The 20,514-nt window shown below is 40.6% G+C and overlaps 1 protein-coding gene across 2 annotated transcripts; it reads right to left on the reverse strand.

The window, feature by feature from the left end:
* Positions 1-991: 991 nt before the first annotated feature.
* On the reverse strand, positions 992-17,719 carry LOC125017276 (alpha-1,6-mannosylglycoprotein 6-beta-N-acetylglucosaminyltransferase A-like). Of its 2 annotated transcripts, none has more exons than XM_047600189.1 (19): positions 17,588-17,719; positions 15,764-15,818; positions 15,113-15,197; positions 13,801-13,866; positions 13,345-13,560; positions 12,408-12,484; positions 12,073-12,162; positions 11,861-11,926; positions 10,954-11,130; positions 10,152-10,321; positions 9,343-9,471; positions 6,781-6,914; positions 6,499-6,632; positions 6,145-6,288; positions 4,748-4,894; positions 4,515-4,628; positions 4,328-4,402; positions 4,089-4,246; positions 992-3,081 (listed from the first exon to the last, which is right to left on the reverse strand). In XM_047600189.1, exons 1-19 carry the CDS (start codon positions 17,623-17,625, stop codon positions 2,880-2,882), a joined length of 2,277 nt encoding a protein of 758 aa, XP_047456145.1. In that variant the 5' UTR covers positions 17,626-17,719; the 3' UTR covers positions 992-2,879. The 2 variants fall into 2 exon arrangements, with proteins under 2 accessions (XP_047456145.1, XP_047456144.1); XM_047600188.1 differs by having other exon boundaries at positions 15,706-15,818; positions 17,588-17,692.
* Positions 17,720-20,514: the final 2,795 nt, after the last annotated feature.

Genomic DNA, 20,514 nt, shown 5'->3' on the forward strand with positions numbered 1-20,514 from the left:
AGTATTATAGTATTATAGTCTGTGTAGTATTATAATAGTAATGATAATAATATATGAGGATCCATGATGGAAGTAGAAAATAGAAGTCATTTGCTGTCTGTGTTCAGTAGGTCTAAGGTGGTTACCATTTTTGCCTTTCAAATGTGACTGAGGGGCATTCAGATTATTAAAGTAAATGTCAACACATTTAGCTGCTCATTTTATTCCATGTGCGGAATACTTCTGTTTTAGGTTGAAGTTTAATGATAAGGGATTAATTTATTCTCTTCTGGGCTAAGAAATCAAATGAGAGGGAAATTCAGAGCTGAACGGTTAAGTAAATTCAGTTCTCACACTACAAGGAAGTAATGGTGTTGCAGACAGTTGTGGGTATTTTGTAAACAAAGTATTGAAAGACAGATCAGAGATAAAAATCAGAAATTAAACAGCTCTCTGTTTTCAGATTTAGTCAGTTAATGAACTTGGCCTATGGGTAGAAAACAGTAGTTGCTCTACAGCAGCAGCAGCAGCTACACAGTTAACTCTTCAATCTCCCTTCATCTCCATTTGGGATGGCTGAAATGTAGACATCAGTAGAGCAGCATTGTTGCTGTAGTTATCTAGCATCATAATCCTCAGCTTTATTTGGTTTATTTGTAAAACTTTGTATTATTTTGTCGCAATACTATTATGGATTTCTGTCCCTCTCCACACAGTTAATGGAAAACCCATCACCTCAAACCTGTATCATTTGCATTCAGCAGAATGCAGCCTGACAAACACACACACACACACACACACACACACACACACACACACACACACACACACACACACACACACACACACACACACACACACACAAACACAAACACACACACAGATGGTTTAGGAACAACTCAACAAACATGAAGCAGAACAAGGTGTTGACCTGGCCTCCAGATTCCTTAGTTCCCAAACTGATCAAGTATTGGCGGGATGTAGCAAGCCTGATCCACAGAGGCCCCTCCCCTCAACCCATAGGACCCAAAGATCCTCACTAACAACATCCTGTTTCCAGACACCACAGGACACCCTCAGAAGACCCATGTCCATTCTTTTGGAGCCACAAGAGAGACCTACACAATATTAGGAAGGTGGACATAATTTTGTACCTAATCAGTGTACATGCAGCAACATACTCATCCATTACTGTTACCTCAATTACTGCGTCTCTGTTTTGGGCAAATATATAAATATGTAGGAAAATGGGTTTATATGTCTGCATGTGTAGTGCTATACTCTCTCTCTGCCTGTAGGGGTTGCTGTGCTTAAACCCAACATCCAACCCAGCGTGAAAACATGTCAAATAAGCCACCTAGACATTTTTGTTTTCTTGCTCAGACAGGTACACTGTCCCCAACAGGCTATTATCAAATTTGAACAAAATAACACCAAGAATAAATTACATACACTGCCTTTAAGCTACCTGTATGCCGAGCATTGATTGGAGGATGCTGAATGAGCGTGGTTTAAAAAGCCCTTCATGGACCATTGTTTTGCTCCTCCTGTTTTTGCTCAAGCAAAGGTCCACATGAAGAAGCAGAAGCACTGTATTACTAACAATAGTATGGCTAGAGAGAGAGCTAGCAATGCAACAAAACCTGCTTACAGTTGGCAGTTTTTGCTAAGGGAGTCAGAAAAGAACTCCTGTATTCATGATTACACAGGATGAGATGTTACAATCTCTTGTGCACATTTAGATATTTAGAAGCCCAGACCAACAGAAAACCAACCAGCAGGCTAGCAGTCAGCTACCAGCTAGCAACCAACAAGAAGACACCAGCTAACTAGCCTAGCCAATGGTAGCAGGCAACCGCAATGAAATGATACTTTAAACCAAATTCTCAACAAGTAATTAATGAAATTTACCTGACAGAAGCCTTTCCTCTTCACTTGTGCCATCTGTATGTATCCAGCATTCACGCTGTATATCTGGGCAGTACCATGCATACAGAATAAGTGTAAGAACTATTTCTTTTTAGTGATCTGTCAGACCAAAGCTGATCTATTTATTCTTTTTTGGGAATACATACTTCAAAGACTGTTCAGGGCTTCCATAATAAAAGAAATAAATATGTCTCTACTTCAGTCTGTTGTCTCACCTCCTAAAATTAAATTTCACACTTTTGCATCATCGCCTCAAGCCTGCACTCAACCTGTTCTGCTGAGACAATGTACATTTAAGTAACCCACAAGGAGGCGATGGTAAAAATGGGACTTGAGTCACTCTATCTGCTTTCTATTTCTCGAGTTTGTGGAAGACTGCGGACATTTCACATCATTAAGAGAGAGACCGGAGCAGAGCTCAGATACTAATGCCAACAGCCGTTAATTTAGTGTGTGATATGACGAAAAAGCGATGAAGCTTTCCAGCCCCCTTACAGCAATCTTACATCGGTACATGAAAAGTTTTTTTCTCCCCGGTATAAGCAGGGAGAAAAAGAGACAGTCACAGTTAATTGTAACACGTGCACAAATGACAACATATTGAGTACTGTTTAAGGATTGCTGTGTTGGAGAAATAGAGACAGAGTAAAACAGAAATGTTGTTGAAAATGTGTAATGAGTGTGTGGCCATCTGTAATGAGGCTCCAAAGAAATACACAGTCACTACTGAGATTAGTGTATCTAAGCGATGATGTGCCATCCATAACAGATGATAAACACTGGTATCTTTAAAATACTTAGGAGTGTGATTGTATGACATGAGAGAAAGTAATCTTCACGTTACTTTCATGTCCCAAAGCGAAGCTGCCAGAATCCAGAAACAAACGTCCCTAATAAAAGAATTTTTGTCTGGACATTAAGTTAAAACCCACGTTCGTACTGTACGTGGGTTTTTCTTTTCTCCTCAAAGGCTAGACACATGCCTTGCATAAGGCTATCTGATCCTTAATGTAGTCTCTGCAGGGGCAGATGCGAACCAGTGACTCGTGCGATCTCACGCAGCTGAAGAGCAGGTGATCGGACTGGAGCAGACACTGTTGGCTGCTGCTGTTGTAGGCTGGAAGCACCACATGACTGTTAGAGATATCCGACGTTTGACATTCAACACCGTACCTGTAAGTAGTAAAAAATTAATAAATAAATAACAGAAGAGACAATCAGGAAATGAGGCTCCAGTCATGAAGTCAATAACATGCTGGTGTGTAGCCAATACTACAGTGACTCTCACTCAGATGTGTTATCCTGTAAGGATACAGTTTGTGTTTTATCTTTATTAGGGTCTTTGACTGCATGGGTTTGAAACTATGAACTAAACCGGCCACACTTGTAAATGGGATTTGTCTGCATGTTAGCCCTGTGACTGACCCGTGATTTCACCTCCTGACTAATGTTCTCGTAGTTACTCTTTCACCTTTAACCAGACACAGACAGAAAATCACCAAACATTTGACTGTTATTATTTTTAGCTCATTTTTTATTTGACATACACACATAAACAGAAACCCAACACATGCATAGATGGATAATATATACAGTTACACTTGCTTCATGTTATCTTTCAAGTCTTTTTGATTTTGTTATGTACTACATGTTTGTAATTACCAATAAGTTCTTATGCATGTTATAACATATTTCCCATTCCTAACCTTGTCATAACCTTGTCCTGCGCTCCAGGTGACTAGAGTTCTGGCGTTGCCTGTCTTAAAAACGCTCATATTTTAACAAACAAGTCTGTTTTCAGCTGTAGTCTTGCTGTGGTTTTGTCCACGATAAACACATTTTTACCTTGTATCTATACTGTGTTGCATTATTGTTTTTTTTTTTTTTTGCTATCAGAAGCAGGATTCTCAGTAAGCATTTTACTATTACTATTTAGTATTTACCATTACTAAGTAGGACAATTAGGTGTTTAAGTTCATGTTGACATTGCTTGAGAATATCTGTACAAAACACGCAGAGCTCTAACAATGCTGTTCTTCCAACTCTTGGAAAAGGGGGAACTATAATGCTGCCCAGTGTTAATTGCCCATTTTCATCCATGTTCATACAAGTCATTCAAAGTCATACAAAAAAAAAAAAATGTGTTCCTGGTATGTGCACAGTAACATGCGCTCACTTACTTTGCGAGATTATCTGCGTTGTTCAGGTCTGGGAAGAATGCAGGTTCACAGATCAGTCCCGCCCGCTGGCATGCCTGTTTGCAAGAAACGCCCGCCTCGGCCTTCACTACCTGCAGGGCGCTGAGCGGCGGCCAGCTCTTTGTGCTGGAGCAGAAGTCCTGAAGCGAAAATGGAAGAAAAGAGGCTTCTTGTAATCACATGCCTGATCCTCCTGGTATCCAAACTGAGACATGCCTAACCTGTTTTTCAACGAGGGTGTTGACCCTCTGGAGCATTCCTTCACAGGTAAATTCATAGGGGAGGTAGGGCTCAATCTGAAATGCAAAGATTGTAAAATTGCAGCAATGCACACGGACAGGAATATGACATTTCCACTGGGCTCTCTGAGAAATAGGTAGATGTGACATCCCGTTTAAAGATACTCACAGTTTTGTTAAGTATAGCAGTGAGAGCTCTCTTTATGTCTGTTTTGTTGTTCATGTCTACCATCCACACGTAGGGCTCTCCTATGGCCTCAGCGTAAGGATGCTGAGATGTCAACTACAACAAAAGAAAAAAAACAAAAACATCCAGAATAGCAACTTTATAGATAAAAGGTAATGTTTGGTGGAACTGAGCGCATGTTTTTCTGCTACATGTTCACTGACTAAACCACCGACCTGTCTCGTGGTGGGCTTCTCTTTGAAGAACTGCGAGTTCAGGCTGCTCTGTGGAGGTTGTAACCTGGGGTTCAGGAAGACGCAGCCATTGGCTAAGGCTTCCAGAGGGGCGGGGCCTTCGTATGGGAACGACAACCCCACAAAAACCTGCACCGGATCACAAATGAAAAAAGAAAGTATTCTTATGGTTAAAAAAAAAAAAAGGCATGCACCTCATTGCTGTCACCACATGGTGCCAGCCAACACCGGCACAATACACTGAAGGATGACTTCTGTATGCAGCTCTGCTCCTGAAGTTTACTTTTCCGGCATACAGTGCACATTTCTGTAAAGATAAATCATTTTTTCTACATTTACAGCTACAATTTTTTTTTTTTTTGCAGTTAGAGGAAACCTCATGTCATATTTAATACCTTATTAGATTTTACTTACATGTTTCACATACAGTATTTTAACATCTTTTGATTTTAATGGTGGTTTGAAGCTTGCTTCTAAATATATTATTTAGAATTAGATTAAATTATTCTATCTTTTGTTTCATTAGTATGGCAATATACTTTTTCTGTTTGGGGTCTCAATAAGACCCAATAAAAAACCTACAATCTTATGAATAAGCCTATTATTTATCCTTCTTTGACATCTAGCTGCTCTTATTGGGTCCACACATCCACCACATACATAAGTACACTGAGAAAAGTTCACTTTAAGCAGATAATTACATACAACTGCAAAAGAACGCAGTAGGCGGCTGGTTTTTGCTCACTAATGTACATTGGCTACAAACAGCCCGTGTCAGCATTCCTCTCTGATCTATTCCTGCCTTTTGGAAAAGCCTCTAATATATAACTGACTCATCAGAAGTCTGTTGCCAATGATATTATTCAGTGATTTCCTCATAATGCTACTTGATCTTAGCAGCGTCTTCCCTGCGCAGTGTTAGTTCTGAGCTTTGGAGGAGCTGCCCTATCAATTGTCTTTAAATTGTGTTGGTGCATCATTTTAAAAAACAAACAAACAAAAAAAAAACTGTTTCAACCATATGAACGTTGAAAGACTGTGCACCTGTTTCTTTTCTGCTTACAGAATGAACCCACACTTTGTAATGCACCTGCTTAAATGAAAGAGTCAGGACAAGACGTACATCTCCGATCTGCTCGAGACTCACTGCATTGAAATAAATATGAAATCTTCTTCCATCTATTTGCAAACAGAACTCACCAACAACTTCCAACAATGGATGCTTCAGGGCGACACTTGTACTGAAGGCTACATTCAACATAAAGCATTGGGCTTTTCAAACCGGAGGTAACGTCCAAAGTGAACACAACACAAAGGTAAATTTAAAGTGTGGAACATCAGGGTTTGTGTACAGTGACAACCTTGGCCCTCAAACTCACCTTGCTTTGTCTCAACAGAGTCTGCACTTCAGTCCCTTTGACAATGCCATGGTTTTTCACGTAGCTTGGAATCGGGGCACTGTTATCAACTGTCCCATGGACGTCCAAGTACTTGTGGATAACATCCAGATAAGCCCCTTTGCCCTGCGACGAAACAGCAGGAGACAGAGACGGGTAAAAATCGTTGGACCCTAACCCACGTCGCACCTCTGTCAAACCACAGATTACTAAACACCCAAACGCCACATCCACCAACTTGTAAACATTCAAAAGGTGACAAAAGCTTTCCACACCAATGCATTTGTTCCTCCTTTATCATTCTTCTACCACTTAAACTGTGTTTTCTCTTGTTACCTCCCAAAACTTGGCACTCTTGCCATACACGAGAGCCTGGTTTTGTCTCCTGGTAGAATTCAGCCTCTTAATTTCTTCAGAGGTCAGCTGGTGCTGCACCACAAAGCCCACGAATGTGTTGTCAGGTGTATGAGCTGCTCAAAGTGGGACAACAGGTGTCGGTTAGGACAGATACTTTCAGAAACTTCCAAGGAGATTTAAAAATCCAACCAATATAACCTATTAAAGGTTTTTATTTAGTATTTATTAGTGTTCAGTGAACATGTGTGAGAGAGAACTTACGGAACATGGTGTAGAACTGCATTGGGATCATATTGAGACCGCCAAATGGACTTTTCAGGTTGTACTTTTTGGCCCAGTCTGCATGATTGAAGTCTGGCTCAGTGCCGAAAGAGTCCAGCACACGAATCCTACACCTGATTGAGACACACACACACACACATCACACTTATAATCAGAGCCTGCTATACAACGCACAAGCGAACAAATTGTTCTGAACTATCCCTGTCTGTTCTCAATGTGAACCAAGCAGTCTGAAAGATCACATAGTGTGCATATAGTGACTGAAACTATATTGTACGTGCCCACTGGGCACTGAAACTAGATTATGTGCACATCTGAACATTACACCCAGCGACAGTTGAATGTTCCAAAACGATTTGCATTAATCTGCCACTGCAGCAGCAGCCTCCGCTCTCCTGTGAAGTCTTTCCACCAGATTTCAGAGTCAGGCTCCAGGGATTTGCTCCCATGCAACCATAGGAGCATCAGTGAGGTTGGGCTCACAGTTTTAATTCATCCCAACAGGGTTGGAAGGGGTTAAGGTCACATCAATTGATTGCATCTGCATTAAACTCAGAAAAGCGTCGGTATTGCATAAGGGCATGTCGTATTTAATCAGGAACTCTGAACAACAAATTCTGAACTTTGTGAAAGTGTACATGACTTGCGAAACACACACACACAAACAGGCCGTAAACAAGTAGCCGTACACTGAACTTTTTTGCAAACAGCATCTCTCAGAGACAATGACCATATTGTACCATATTCATCAGATTGTGAATAATATGGAAGGAGCATGACCACTATTCGCTATTAAATTTACAATTTCAGCATCGGTATACACCAATCAGCCACAACATTAAAACCACTGACTGGAGAAGTGAATAACATTGACCATCTGGTGACAATTCAGTATTCTTCTGGGAAATCTTTGGACCTGGCATTCTTCTGCTTGAGTAAGAACCATTTGGATTACTATGACCTGGATGACTGAGACCCTTCATAGACATCCCTGTCTGTTTCTTTTGAAACAGGAACGATTTCCAAACGGATTGATTTGTTAAAAACATCACACATGTGGCTATGATACAGGGTGTTTGGTGCAAGGTTTCCCTAAGACAGTATTTGTCTGTCCATCCTTTTTATGTATTGCTCTGTCTCTATCTATATGTCTATGATGTCTGACGTTTGTAAAGGGGCAAACCCCATGAAAAGTAGCTTGACAACTGAGCGATTAATATAACTTTAATCGTGTAGACACATCATTCCTCTATAAACATAATGTCCTCAGATGGCGGCCCTGTAGGCACATCGCACCATTGAGCTGGAGCAGTCAACGTGGCATCTATGTATATGTGTCTATGAAAATACGCACACAAAAACGGTTTAGGAACAGCTAAAAAAACAAAACATGAAGATAAGCACAAGGTGTTGACCTGGCTTCCAAATTCACTGATCCGGACCCCTCTCTTCAACCCATAGGACCCAAAGCAAGAAGGCCCATGTCCAGACATCCAAATGAGTCACAACTGTTTTGGAGGCACAAGGGAGACCTACACGATATTAGGAAGGTCATAATGTTATGCCTGATCGGTGCATGTCGATGCAAGTGCATGCTCATCAGCTACAATTCCCATCTGACAGAGTGTAGTTCACTGTAAGAATAAGGGAATTTCTCTTCTGTCATAACTCCATGTAAGAATGGCACGTGTAAGTTGTAAATGTTCACAGGGGAATCTGAAGTGTTCCATTACCCACCAAGTTTCTCATATTTTTTTTTTTTTTATCATCTTCCATTTGTTCACGCTCATACCCTCTGTCCTCCTTTTGTCTCTCTTTCCCCTAAAACATGACAAGAGCCTGCTAGATGACATTTTTAGTCTTTCCTTCCTTCAACTCAATTTTTATTTTTAAGAAATAATCGGGCTCTTTGACACCTGCTTTTATCTCTGAAATGATCTCTGCTCCTCTCTTTCTTCTACGGTCTTCAGACACTTTATTTCCTGCTCCTGTGCAGCATTACGCTGGTAGATATTCTCTCAGGGGGGAAAAGAAAAAGGATAATTACACCCATCAGTTTTGCCTTCAGATCCGTCAAATCACTGTGTTACATGAGAATCATACCCAGACTGCTACGGTGTTCTTATACACGTATAATAATGGCTTGAGTCCTTGCTAGCCTTCCTTCTTTATATCTTTATTTCACTCTCTGTCTATGTGATGTTCCAGCATATAGTGTTTGTACCATCTGTAACGGATTTAGTCAGAATTCAGGGAAATGACATATCTCGGCTCTCTCTTATTAAACTGATGATACGTGGCCAAATAAAAGCACCATGGTTATGCAGATCTATAATTGGTTAGTCTCGCAAGCGCCAATATATTCATCACATAGGGCTGTGCTTCATGTGCTAAAATGTCAAGTGAATGCCATCATTTACCTGTATTCTCAATGAGTCATCAAAAAAAAAAAGTCTGTAAATGTTAAAAGCCCCACTGCGGGCACATTGACAGCACAAATGCGTCTCTGTAATTTAGTCATGATGAGATTCCGATACTCACTTGTACTTAGGCCAGGATGTCTGAAGTGCTTTCTGAATTTGTCTCACACCAATGATGTCCGTATAGATCAGGTTTATTTCCGGTTTTGGGTGACGAGGCGGGCAGCCGCCTGTGTCAGCTCCTAGAACACTGGAGAGGGAAGGGGACAGTCACGGGAATAGATGGGCAGAAATAGAAACAATCATGAACACGGTGTGTGATTGCTATGATGCTAAGGTTGGAAGTGCCAGATCTGTCTGCTCCCATTAGTTTACCTCTGACAATGTTTACATAGACACTAGTATTCCACTCATATTCAGAATAATGGCCCAATCGGAACAAAAATGTTTCATTCAAATGTCTCAGCCAGAATTACAATTAGATAATTCATTCAGTAGGTAAATATCTGCAAAAAAAAAAAAAAAAAAATATATATATATATATATATATATTTAAATTAAAATATTTAAACGCTTGAATCAATTATTTAACTCTGGAAAATATACATTTTTTGGGTAAGCGAAACAACCAGTAGTTGAACCTGAATTGATGAGAACAGAATCGTAAAATGTGTGTCTACCTGTGCCCTCTACTTCTGTTGAATTAATTTAATAAATTCAGTAAAAAAAATAAATAAATAAATAAAAAACTTCTCTTTTGCTTCTTCTGTTACATACCCAGCAGATATTACACTCCACAGTGAACAGAACAGCTCAGTTAAGTTGGAGTTTATAATCAATACTCTCACAAGTGGGTTCACAGAACACCGTCCATGTAAACCCCCATTAACACCAGACTAACAGAAGTACAAGTACAGTATGCAAACTCACGACTTGAGGTCGGGTATGGAGGCAGACAGGTGAAGATGATGACCCAGGATGTGAAGGGTTGAGATGAGGTCACTCCACTGGACCAGCTCCCCGAGGGGACCACCGCTGAAAGCGTTCTCTGCTATTTTAAGACTTGACTCAGTGGTCAACGCGCCAGGATGCACCAAGATCTGGAGAAGAGACAAATCCACGGTTGGATGACAACCTCGAGTGTTCTTGAATCTCCTTGAACCTCCCCTTGGTTGCTGGTGTTGTTGCTTTTCTGAGAAATTGCGAAAGCCCTCAGGGCGAGCAAATAGAGTGGCTTCATCTGGTGACTCATCTCCAACGCAAACAACAATATGTGCTAATCTAATGATTATTTCCTCTGACAAACATCTCCTCTTTTGAAGTATATAAAGCCATTTTACTGGTAATGCATTATGTATTCCTCAGTATTCCTGGAATAAAATGGGAGTGGCAAAGGGCCAGCATTAAAAGCATCCTGCAACAACCCACAATTTCATGTTTTGGGAGGTTAGTGCTGTAGCTTTACTTCCCCTGACTTGTTAGTGTGCCCCACGCCTGAGTGACCTGACAGACATCTCATCTCATCTCATCTCATCTCATCTCATCTCATCTCATCTCATCTCATCTCATCTCATCTCATCTCATCTCATCTCATCTCATCTCATCTCATCTCATCTTCTGCTACCGCTTATCTTCACTGAGGTCTAAACAAAAATTTAAATACTCAAAAACCACAAGTATAGTGCGGCAGGTGCCATATGAGGAGCTCCAGTCAGTCACTGACATTAATTACCTGCATGGCTTTCCGCTGTGTGAGGTTGTATTTGGCGGAAAGGGAGCGTCCAGCCTCCACCCAGATCCCCTCCATGCTGCGGATCCTTTGGCTGATCCATTTGAATTGAATTCGGTTTTCTAGCGATGGGTATAGACCTTCTAAGCTGTTCTGCACCACCGCAAAGTCATAGTCCAGCTGAAAGAAAGAAAATGTGAGGCATACTGTAAATTTGATATTCTCCATTTTATTGATTTCGGACTTCTTGGCCTTTAGCACAGAGAAATGAATACTCTATGTTTTTCAAATGGGTCAAACAGGACCTAAGATAGATAGATAGATAGATAGATAGATAGATAGATAGATAGATAGATAGATAGATAGATAGATACTTTATTCATCTCAGTAACAAATTCACATTTCCAGCAGCTTGACAAGAGTGGGACATAAGGGGCATGCAGGTTCGGAGAAAACAAAAGCAGTGTCTGTATTTGATATATTTATTTTATCGCCTCCCCCGAGACGTGTTAAGGAGTCAGATGGCGTGTGGGAGGAACCATCTCCTCAGTCTGTCTGTGGAGCAGGACATTGACAGCAGTCTGTCACCGAAGCTGCTCCTGTGTCTGTCAATGTCACTACAGTGGATGGTCTGGATTGTCCATGATGACTAAGAGCCTGTTCAATGTCCTCTGCCACAGACATTTATGTTATGTTTCTAATCCCCATCTAGATGGGCTTTCAGTTTATTTAAAAAAAAAAAAAAAAAAATCAGCATAGGAATCTATAAATTAAAATCCGTTTTTTACCACGAAGCCTGAACAGTACTTTTAGGTAGAGCTGGTCTGCAAAGACAACAGGGATACACACCACACCCCAGTACACATCGCACGTGTCGTACGGCGTACAGCCTTACAATCTTTGCTTTTACCTTTGAGTTTTTCACCACAGCTGAGGGGACCACCCGGCCTGAAAGCACAGGACACCAGGACTCTATCTTATAACACAAAACATAGCAGCAGTTACAGCAGTAAGGCCAAGGTTTTACATGATTGTGAATTTCCCAAAGTTAGTAATTTGGAGGTTTCCAGTGAGCAGCGTGACCGCGCAAGCGTTGGATGATTTTAAAAACCATCGAGGTACCTCGCTGAGGTAGATGAGGAATGAGCACAGAGAACCGTTCACCCCGTGGCTGCCGTAGCAAGGGTCACTTCTCCACATCTCCTTCATCCACTGGAGCCACAGCAGAGTGCAGAGGGTCACAACAAAAACACAAGCAGGGAGAGGTTAAAGACTGTCTTTAAAGATGGCCCAACTCCAATAAGATTACACCACCATGCTCTCACAAGTTTATCTCTTTACCAGCATATGTGTATTTTGGTTTCACAGTATATTGACAACAAGGCTAGATGAACAATCAGAAAATTACAAAATCTGAATATTTCAAAAATTGGTCACCGCTGCAAAGATGAGATTACCTTCAATTTTCCCAGACATTCCGGGTAACTGTCCATAGGTGGCAGTGGACAGTTTTTATCCTCTATGATTTGATCATCTGTAGAACACAAATACAGCTGTTGTTGATTCAAACACTCTGTGCCTTCACACTTGGATGTTCTCCCACCTCGCTCCCCTTGATGTGATCTTCATCCTTGGCTGGGCTAAATGTGCATTGCATAACCTGCTACTGTTAATGCATTACATTAGTCGAGAACAAAAGCATGCATATAGGGAAAAAGGTTTCCCCTGCTTATGGCTGGGGAGAGGAGTGTGCATGTCTCTCTGGCTAATTGAAGACACGGAGGGGGTTTTTCCTCATCCACATTTTAAAAAGTCAACATAAATACGTACAAACTACACACCTACAAGGACAGTGTTCTCTGTAATTTCACTATTTCCCTGTTTTCTGCTCCCCTCCCTTTAACGCATGCACTTTGTATGTTTATGTTTGTCACACCTAAACATGTTAACTTACATTCTAATTTTATAAACTGATGTTATTACCACTCAGTATAATGAACTACAGGTTCACTGTATATTATCAAATTAACACCTACTGCTGTTGTTGTTGACTACTGCAGTGTCAATAAAAAAAAACCTGTGTACGCGGAGACTAAATATTCTATAGTAACGTTTCTATAATTTATGTATTCTTCCAATTGACAGCAAATCCCATAACAAAAGTAAATGGACAGTAGCACATGGGTAAGAGTGTTCCCCCTCCCTGCACATTTTCATTGTTCGCTGAGCAATACTGCTGATCTTTCAATGCAATAAACATGGACACTGCACTGTTTGGCTCACTAAAACTGTCAACACGGACTCTCAGTCCATCGGAATCCATCACTTACAGTGTCAAACCAGTGTATTTGCTTTAAACCGTGTCCTGGTTGTTCTGTGTGAAAACCCTTTTACCTGAGTTTACTGACTGACTTTTCTTCTCTTCCCGCTCCATGTGCAGCTTTAGAAGTTCCTCCAAGTGAGCCACTTGTTGCAGCAGATGGAGTTTATCGGAACGCAGCTCCTTAATCATGTCATCCTTCAGTTTTGCCTCCCCTTTCTCTGCCTCCATTTTAATCTGGAGTGCCAGTAGTTCTGCTTTGTAGTCCTTCACAGGTGGCGCGGGAGATACTGAGAGACAGACAGAGAGGGATGGGTTGGGGGGCATTCGTTACACAAACTATCACGGTGCATTGAATGTACTCAAAAGGTGTGTGTTGCTGAAGCAATAATCCACGCTAAAAGATTCATGGAACATTCAGTTTGTGAACATTATCAGGGATTTCATGTTCGATTCGAGCTAATGCCGCGGTAATACCGCTGGCTGTCACACAAGGGTGGAAGGTACTTGTCCTGGAAGAGTTTGCTTACAATTGTCAGACAGCTCTATGGTGTTCAGGAGGTTGTCCATGAAATGGAGGAAAATCTTCATTACATCTAGAATACAAAGAAAGGGTTTTTAATAGTTAGGAGACAGGTCAAGATCTTTAGTTAAGAGCACAGTGCGTTTACATGCAGAGCTTAATTGAGCTTTGCTCAAAATTCGACTTTCTGACTACAGTCCTTGTCCCAGTTTACATGCAGCACAAGAAATTCGAGTAACTGTTCTCCTCTTCCACACTAGGTGGCGATACGTGTCTTTTCAGCGGGTTAACACCACGTTAATAAGGCCCGATTTCCGCGTTGACCTATTACGTGATATAATAAACAAGAGTCGTTCTTGCGGGGGACCGGCATTTCAAACAACAACCAGACGGATAATAGTACATTTTTTAATCTCGTACGTAATGTTCGCGCTACTTCTGGTGCAGGTAAGATCCGCACTATCCCTCAGACGGCTCCGTTTCTCTTCTTCTTCTTCCGCGACCGGCTTTCTTGGACATTTTATTCCGGGGTCACACGCCAGCACAGCGGTCGTGGAGCACGAGCACTGCATTATCCGATTGAAAAGTCCGATTCAATCGCATTATCTGGGCGTCTCAATCGGACAAGAACTCCGATTTTAATCGGAGTAACGTGTTTACATGCACTTAAATTCTCCTGTTATAGTCCGATTAAGGCAATAATTCGTTTTTTTTTTCACGTGCATGTAAAGGCATTGACTGAGTTGGCCTGATGTTCTTGCAAAGAGAAAAGCCATTTGAATGATTTTAATACGACATATTGTTACCCTTTGTTTTACATCATTTATCAACGCTATTTTTTTGGGCTGTCCCTAGTGAGTTAACGAGTTGCCCTCAATGCACCCTGTTACTTTGGTAACAGTCTTGGAAACATGAATATTTTCCTATACACTAGTTTTCATTTTCCGTACTTTTCCAGACCTGGATATTTATAAAATCAAAATTTCATACTACTTTCCACACTTACGTAGGTACCCTGACCCCAATAATTTAGTTGCTATGTGTGGACTCACTGAGATTTTTTTTTTTTTAAATAATTATATCCGTGAGAGGACTACTGCTCAACCTGGCTGAGTCTTTGTCAAGGTGCGGAAAAGTCAAGAATTCAAAGAAGGGAAAAGAAGTGATGCTCTGACGAAAAATATTAAATATTGAAGTGATACCATTTCACAAATTTAAGTGTGCGGAAAAATGTTCTCTTCTTTCTTAAAAAAGGAATAAAAAATACAATGAAATGTTCTTCCTCTCTTCCAGTCTTTACCTCGGGGCTCTTTTCTCACCTTCAGCCCTTTGTGTTTCCGCCCACACTTTACCATTTGGTCCCTTGTCAGTAGTCACACCGATGCCCTTGAGGTCAACTTTAGTCTGAAACCAGATTACAGACAAATGTCAAGAGGTGGAAGAATTGCTCAGGTACTTAAGTAAAAGTCAGAAAAACTCCACGTCAAGTCCGCAATCAGAATTACTTAGAGTATAAAGTGTAGATGTAAAAATACTAATTGTATAGGCACAACTGAATTTATGTTATACAGTATCATGCACTCGCTAGACACACTAATAAAACTATTGTGTTGAAATCTAACAGTACTGCACTGAACTGAATGTTCTAATGTTCAGTTTATGTCAACACAGCGTCAGAAAGGTGGTAATTCAACTGGATAATTGTTTTGGTGGATAGTTTGTGGTTCAGTCAAACTGGTTTGAATGTTTTCTTATTTACAATGCATCATATTTTATATGAACCTTACATAGTTTAAGTTTTAATCTATGGAGTAACTAGTAAGTAAAAATTATAATATGCTCATCTGACCTGCAGTGTATCCCAAAATGTATTATAGAACTAAAACTTCGGTAAATGAATAATGATACAGACCAGAATGACATACTGCAGAAGCAGACACCAGATTAAAACAATTCCCAGCAGCACATACGTGGCCATCCTCGGGACGTGCTTCATTGTCCTCATGATTCAGAGAGAGCCGGGTGCTGGGTGTTGATAAAGACATGATTTTAGATTAAATGTAATATTCAGTGTGCGAGGTGTGTGTGTGTGTGTGTGTGTCAAGGATGGTGTCAAATTCCATATCAACATACAGTGGGGGAAATAAGTATTTGATCCCCTGCTGAATTTGTAAGTTTGCCCACTTCCATAGAAATGATCAGACTCTGGTTTTTATGGTTGTTTACTGGTTATGGGTATAGACAGAATATCAGTCGAAAATGCATAAAAAACACACAATCTAAAAGTTATAAATTGTTATGTATTTTATTAAGGGAAATAAGTATTTGATCCCCAACAATTCACTTAGAATTCAGGCTCCTACAGATTGGCTGGTGCGCATGTGGCACACAGCTGTGCTCAGTCAACTAATTACCAATACTCCTGATCTTAACTCGTCATGTATATAAAGCACACCTGCTCTAAGAATTAGTTTCTTACATTCCAACTTCTACAGCACCATGGGCAAGATCAAAGAGCTGTCAAAAGATGTCAGGGACAAGATTGTAGACCTGCACAAGGCTGGTATAGGTTACAAAACCATCAGCAAAAGGCTTGGTGAGAAGGTGACAACTATTGGTGCCATTATTCGCAAGTGGAAGACCCATAAAAGGACCATCAACTGTCCTCGGTCTGGAGCTCCCCGCAAAATCTCGCCTCATGGAGTGAGGATGATGATGAGAAAGGTGAGGGAGCAGCCTAAAACAACACGGCAGGAGCTTGTTAATGATCTGGAAGCAGTTGGGACCTCCGTCACCAAGAAAACAGTTGGCAACACACTGCGCCGTTATGGATTGAACTCTTGCAGTGCCCGCAAGGTCCCCCTGCTCAAGAAGGCACATGTACAGGCCCGCCTTAAGTTTGCCAGTGAACATCTAAATGACTCAGAGAAGGCTTGGGAGAAAGTGCTGTGGTCTGACGAAACCAAAGTTGAGCTATTTGGCATTAACTCGACCCGCCGTGTTTGGAGGATGAAAAAACGTGAGTATGACCCAAAGAACACCATACCCACGGTTAAGCATGGAGGTGGAAACATCATGTTTTGGGGCTGTTTTTCAGCAAAGGGTACAGGGCAACTTCACCGCATTATGGGGCCAATGAATGCAGTCATGTACTGTAACATCTTGGACAAAAACCTTCTTTCCTCAGCAAGAACACTGAAGATGCCTCGTGGGTGGGTTTTCCAACATGACAATGACCCAAAACATACTGCCAGGACAACAAAGGAGTGGCTCAAGAAGAAGCATATTAAGGTCATGGAGTGGCCTAGTCAGTCTCCAGACCTTAACCCGATCGAAAACCTGTGGAGGGAGCTGAAGCTCCGAGTTTCCAAGAGGCAGCCAAGAAACTTGAAGGATTTAGAGACTGTCTGTAAAGATGAATGGGCCAAAATCCCTCCTGCGCTGTGTGCAAACCTGGTGACCAACTACAAGAAACGTCTCATCGCTGTGCTTGCCAACAAAGGTTTCTCTACAAAGTACTGACTTGTGTTGTGCTTGGGGATCAAATACTTATTTCCCTTAATAAAATACATAACAATTTATAACTTTTAGATTGTGTGTTTTTTATGCATTTTCGACTGATATTCTGTCTATACCCATAACCAGTAAACAACCATAAAAACCAGAGTCTGATCATTTCTATGGAAGTGGGCAAACTTACAAATTCAGCAGGGGATCAAATACTTATTTCCCCCACTGTATGACACAAACACACAGGGCACATGATGGTGTGATGATAACGTTTCTCCACTTACCTTCCAAGTCGTGGTCGATCCCTCCGATGTGAACACATTAAATGCGATCACGTTATTTCAGACATATAATCCAGGTTCCATTGGAATGAGACACTGACCTGCGGAGAGCGCTCTGCTGAGGGCTCTCTGGATCAGGACGAAACACCGTCATGTTTAAATGCTCTTGAAAGAACCAGTTTAACAAACCTGTTTGCCCGCATAACTGCAGGTCATGGTAACAGCCATGTCGTGTTGCAGCATTCAACGGCCTGTTTCAAACAGCCCTAATGGCATGCATGTCAGTGATCAGTAGAGCACTCATCAAAGATTTGTAAAAATTAGTTTTATTTGGCACATTTGTTTCCAGCAATCTGCTTGTGCCACTGCCTCGAATGACAAAACACAGACAAAAAATATGAGGTAATAAGATTTATGTCCCACGTTTAAAAAACGGAGGACAGCTTTTTATTTGATCAGTTTCTGTGTGGAGAGGATCCCCGTACACTTCACTCAGGATCCACTAGAGGGAGGGCTAGAGTCTTTTCGGCTTGAATTCAGGGTTTTCTTGTTAATAAAAAAAAAAGTAATTCTTAAAAAAAAATCAATAATGTGACAAAGTGGGTGAGAACACACCATTTGTTTAATTGCTTTACAATTCATACATCAACATGTTCAGTTAAAATCTGACTCAGACAAATATCTTTAAGTTTAAAATTAGTTTATTTTGTTCCAGGAAACAAAAGGAGGAAATGTTGGCTCACTTCCTGCTTTTAAATCTTGGTGATTTCAGGGAGCAGGTTGCCAGACTCAACCATTCATGGGGGTGTTTGGGGATTAGGGATTATGTTATGGTTTATTATTGTGTTGAGATTTGTTAGAGATAGCGAAAGGGGACAAAAGGTAGAGGTCGAGCTGAATGTGAATGACTATGTAAGGAGTAAATTGACAACTTTCCACTTACCTATTGTTTTAGAGGAGAAGGAAAATATGCTTTCCTAATGATATTTCCCAATTGGATGCTGGTTAAGTGCTGATGACAGCACTATTTAAACAGTGGCTTGAGGACCGTCTAGAAAGAAAGAACTATGGTGTAGCTTTGTACATGTTATGTTAATTTAATTTAGTTTAGTTTGATTCAGTTAAGCTATATTAACTGTTTATTTTTGTTTTTTGTAGATATTTCTTTTTGGTTTCACGTGGATCATGGAGACACTTGTAAATAAACATACTTGAGGATGGAAACAAGTTGAGTCCGCTTCCTAAATTCCTACTGCTCTGGCCAGACTACACCACAGACGACATCATTCCATCCTTTGTCTCTCTGTACAGAGCTCACCTGGAGAGAGGCAAATGTGTCAATTACTTTTTCATGCTTCACCACCTTCTCAATAGAGTCTGCCTTGGCCTGTGGTCCTTCTCACTCAAGCATGTTTAGCTTACAGGCAGAAATAGTCTTACACCTTGGCTTTAAAATCTACACATATTCCCACCAAAAGCTTAACAACAGCACAAGAACTCCAATCTAAACTCTGGACAGTGTTTGATTGACAACCTGCACGCTTGCCAGAGAGAGAAATAAAGGTCAGCTAGCAACCTCCTACTTAACAATAACAACAACAGTAAAAGTTAGTGCTGTTGCTGTTGTGAATTTAGGTTCACCAATTAGCCTAACGAGCCAGCCTTTGGAGGTGGGAGGAAACCGGAGTACCCAGAGATTATATATTTAATTATATTGTAGTTTGATTATATTATGTTTAAACCACAGGCTTTCAGCTATTGTACAGATTTTTGTCATTTTGTCATAGACAGGCATTCTTAAAAAAAAATTAATACGTTTTTCAACACAGTTATTGGGATAACAACAATTTTATTCAAAAAACGAATCTTCTAAATGTAGTGTGTTGTCTGAATTAGATAGATAGATAGATAGATAGATAGATAGATAGATAGATAGATAGATAGATAGATAGATAGATAGATAGATAGATAGATAGATTAGTACACAGAGACCAAAGGAAGGAATCACAAGTCATCCTGCTTTGAATACATTGCTGTATTAAAGTAAACCCAGCACAATATTCATCAGCTATAGGATGAGCGCTTATTCCAACACAAACACCAGGAGGACATGAAAACGTGTTGCACATCCATAATGCAAAACAGTGCTGCTTCTCACATGCTCTGACAATCCCACACACACAGTGCATATAAAGTCTTGTTCTAGGGTTGACATTTCGCCTAAGAAACCGTACCAGATGCATTTTCTTTAAGGTGCCAGGCAAAAAGGATGTTCCAGCATCTTGGGCAATTTATCACACTTCGCCTGTGAATTCAGTTTGTTTCTACTGTTTCTGTCTCTTCGTCTAATCGCAAACTAATCAGATGATCTGGTCTCTCGGCGGCTCACACATCTGCTGCAAGACACCTCGTTCCTCCTCTAGCCGAAGATATTCTTTATTCTGTAGCTGTAAGTTAAGGCTGTATATTGTCAAGCTGTGTAATATATGTGGGTCACACAGAGGCCTCCCTAATAATAATGTGTGATGTATGAGAATTTCTGTACTAAGCCAGTGAATTTGTTCAGGATGTTCAGTCAGTAAAGGTTCAGTCATGTATTCATTACAGGCCTAAAATATGCACGAAGCACCCTGCCAGATAGGCTTACTATTTTCATACTGCTTTTCGAAGATGGCATCATCAATTTATTTAAATTAACAATTTAAGGATGTATTTATATGCAATGTATGAGATATACGGCGTATCTGAAAATATGGGTTAAACCTAGGATATTTATAAAATCTATACAGTATATAAGGGTATACAAATATAGAGAAAATAGAATATACAAATATATACAAATATAAAATATGCACAGTTTGTGAAGGAACACGACTGATAGGTTGTTCCAAACATCTTGGAGAACTAACCACGGATCATCTGTGGATGTA

Source organism: Mugil cephalus, chromosome 12, assembly GCF_022458985.1.
Source record: "Mugil cephalus isolate CIBA_MC_2020 chromosome 12, CIBA_Mcephalus_1.1, whole genome shotgun sequence".
In the NCBI taxonomy this organism is placed as follows: Eukaryota; Metazoa; Chordata; class Actinopteri; order Mugiliformes; family Mugilidae; genus Mugil; species Mugil cephalus.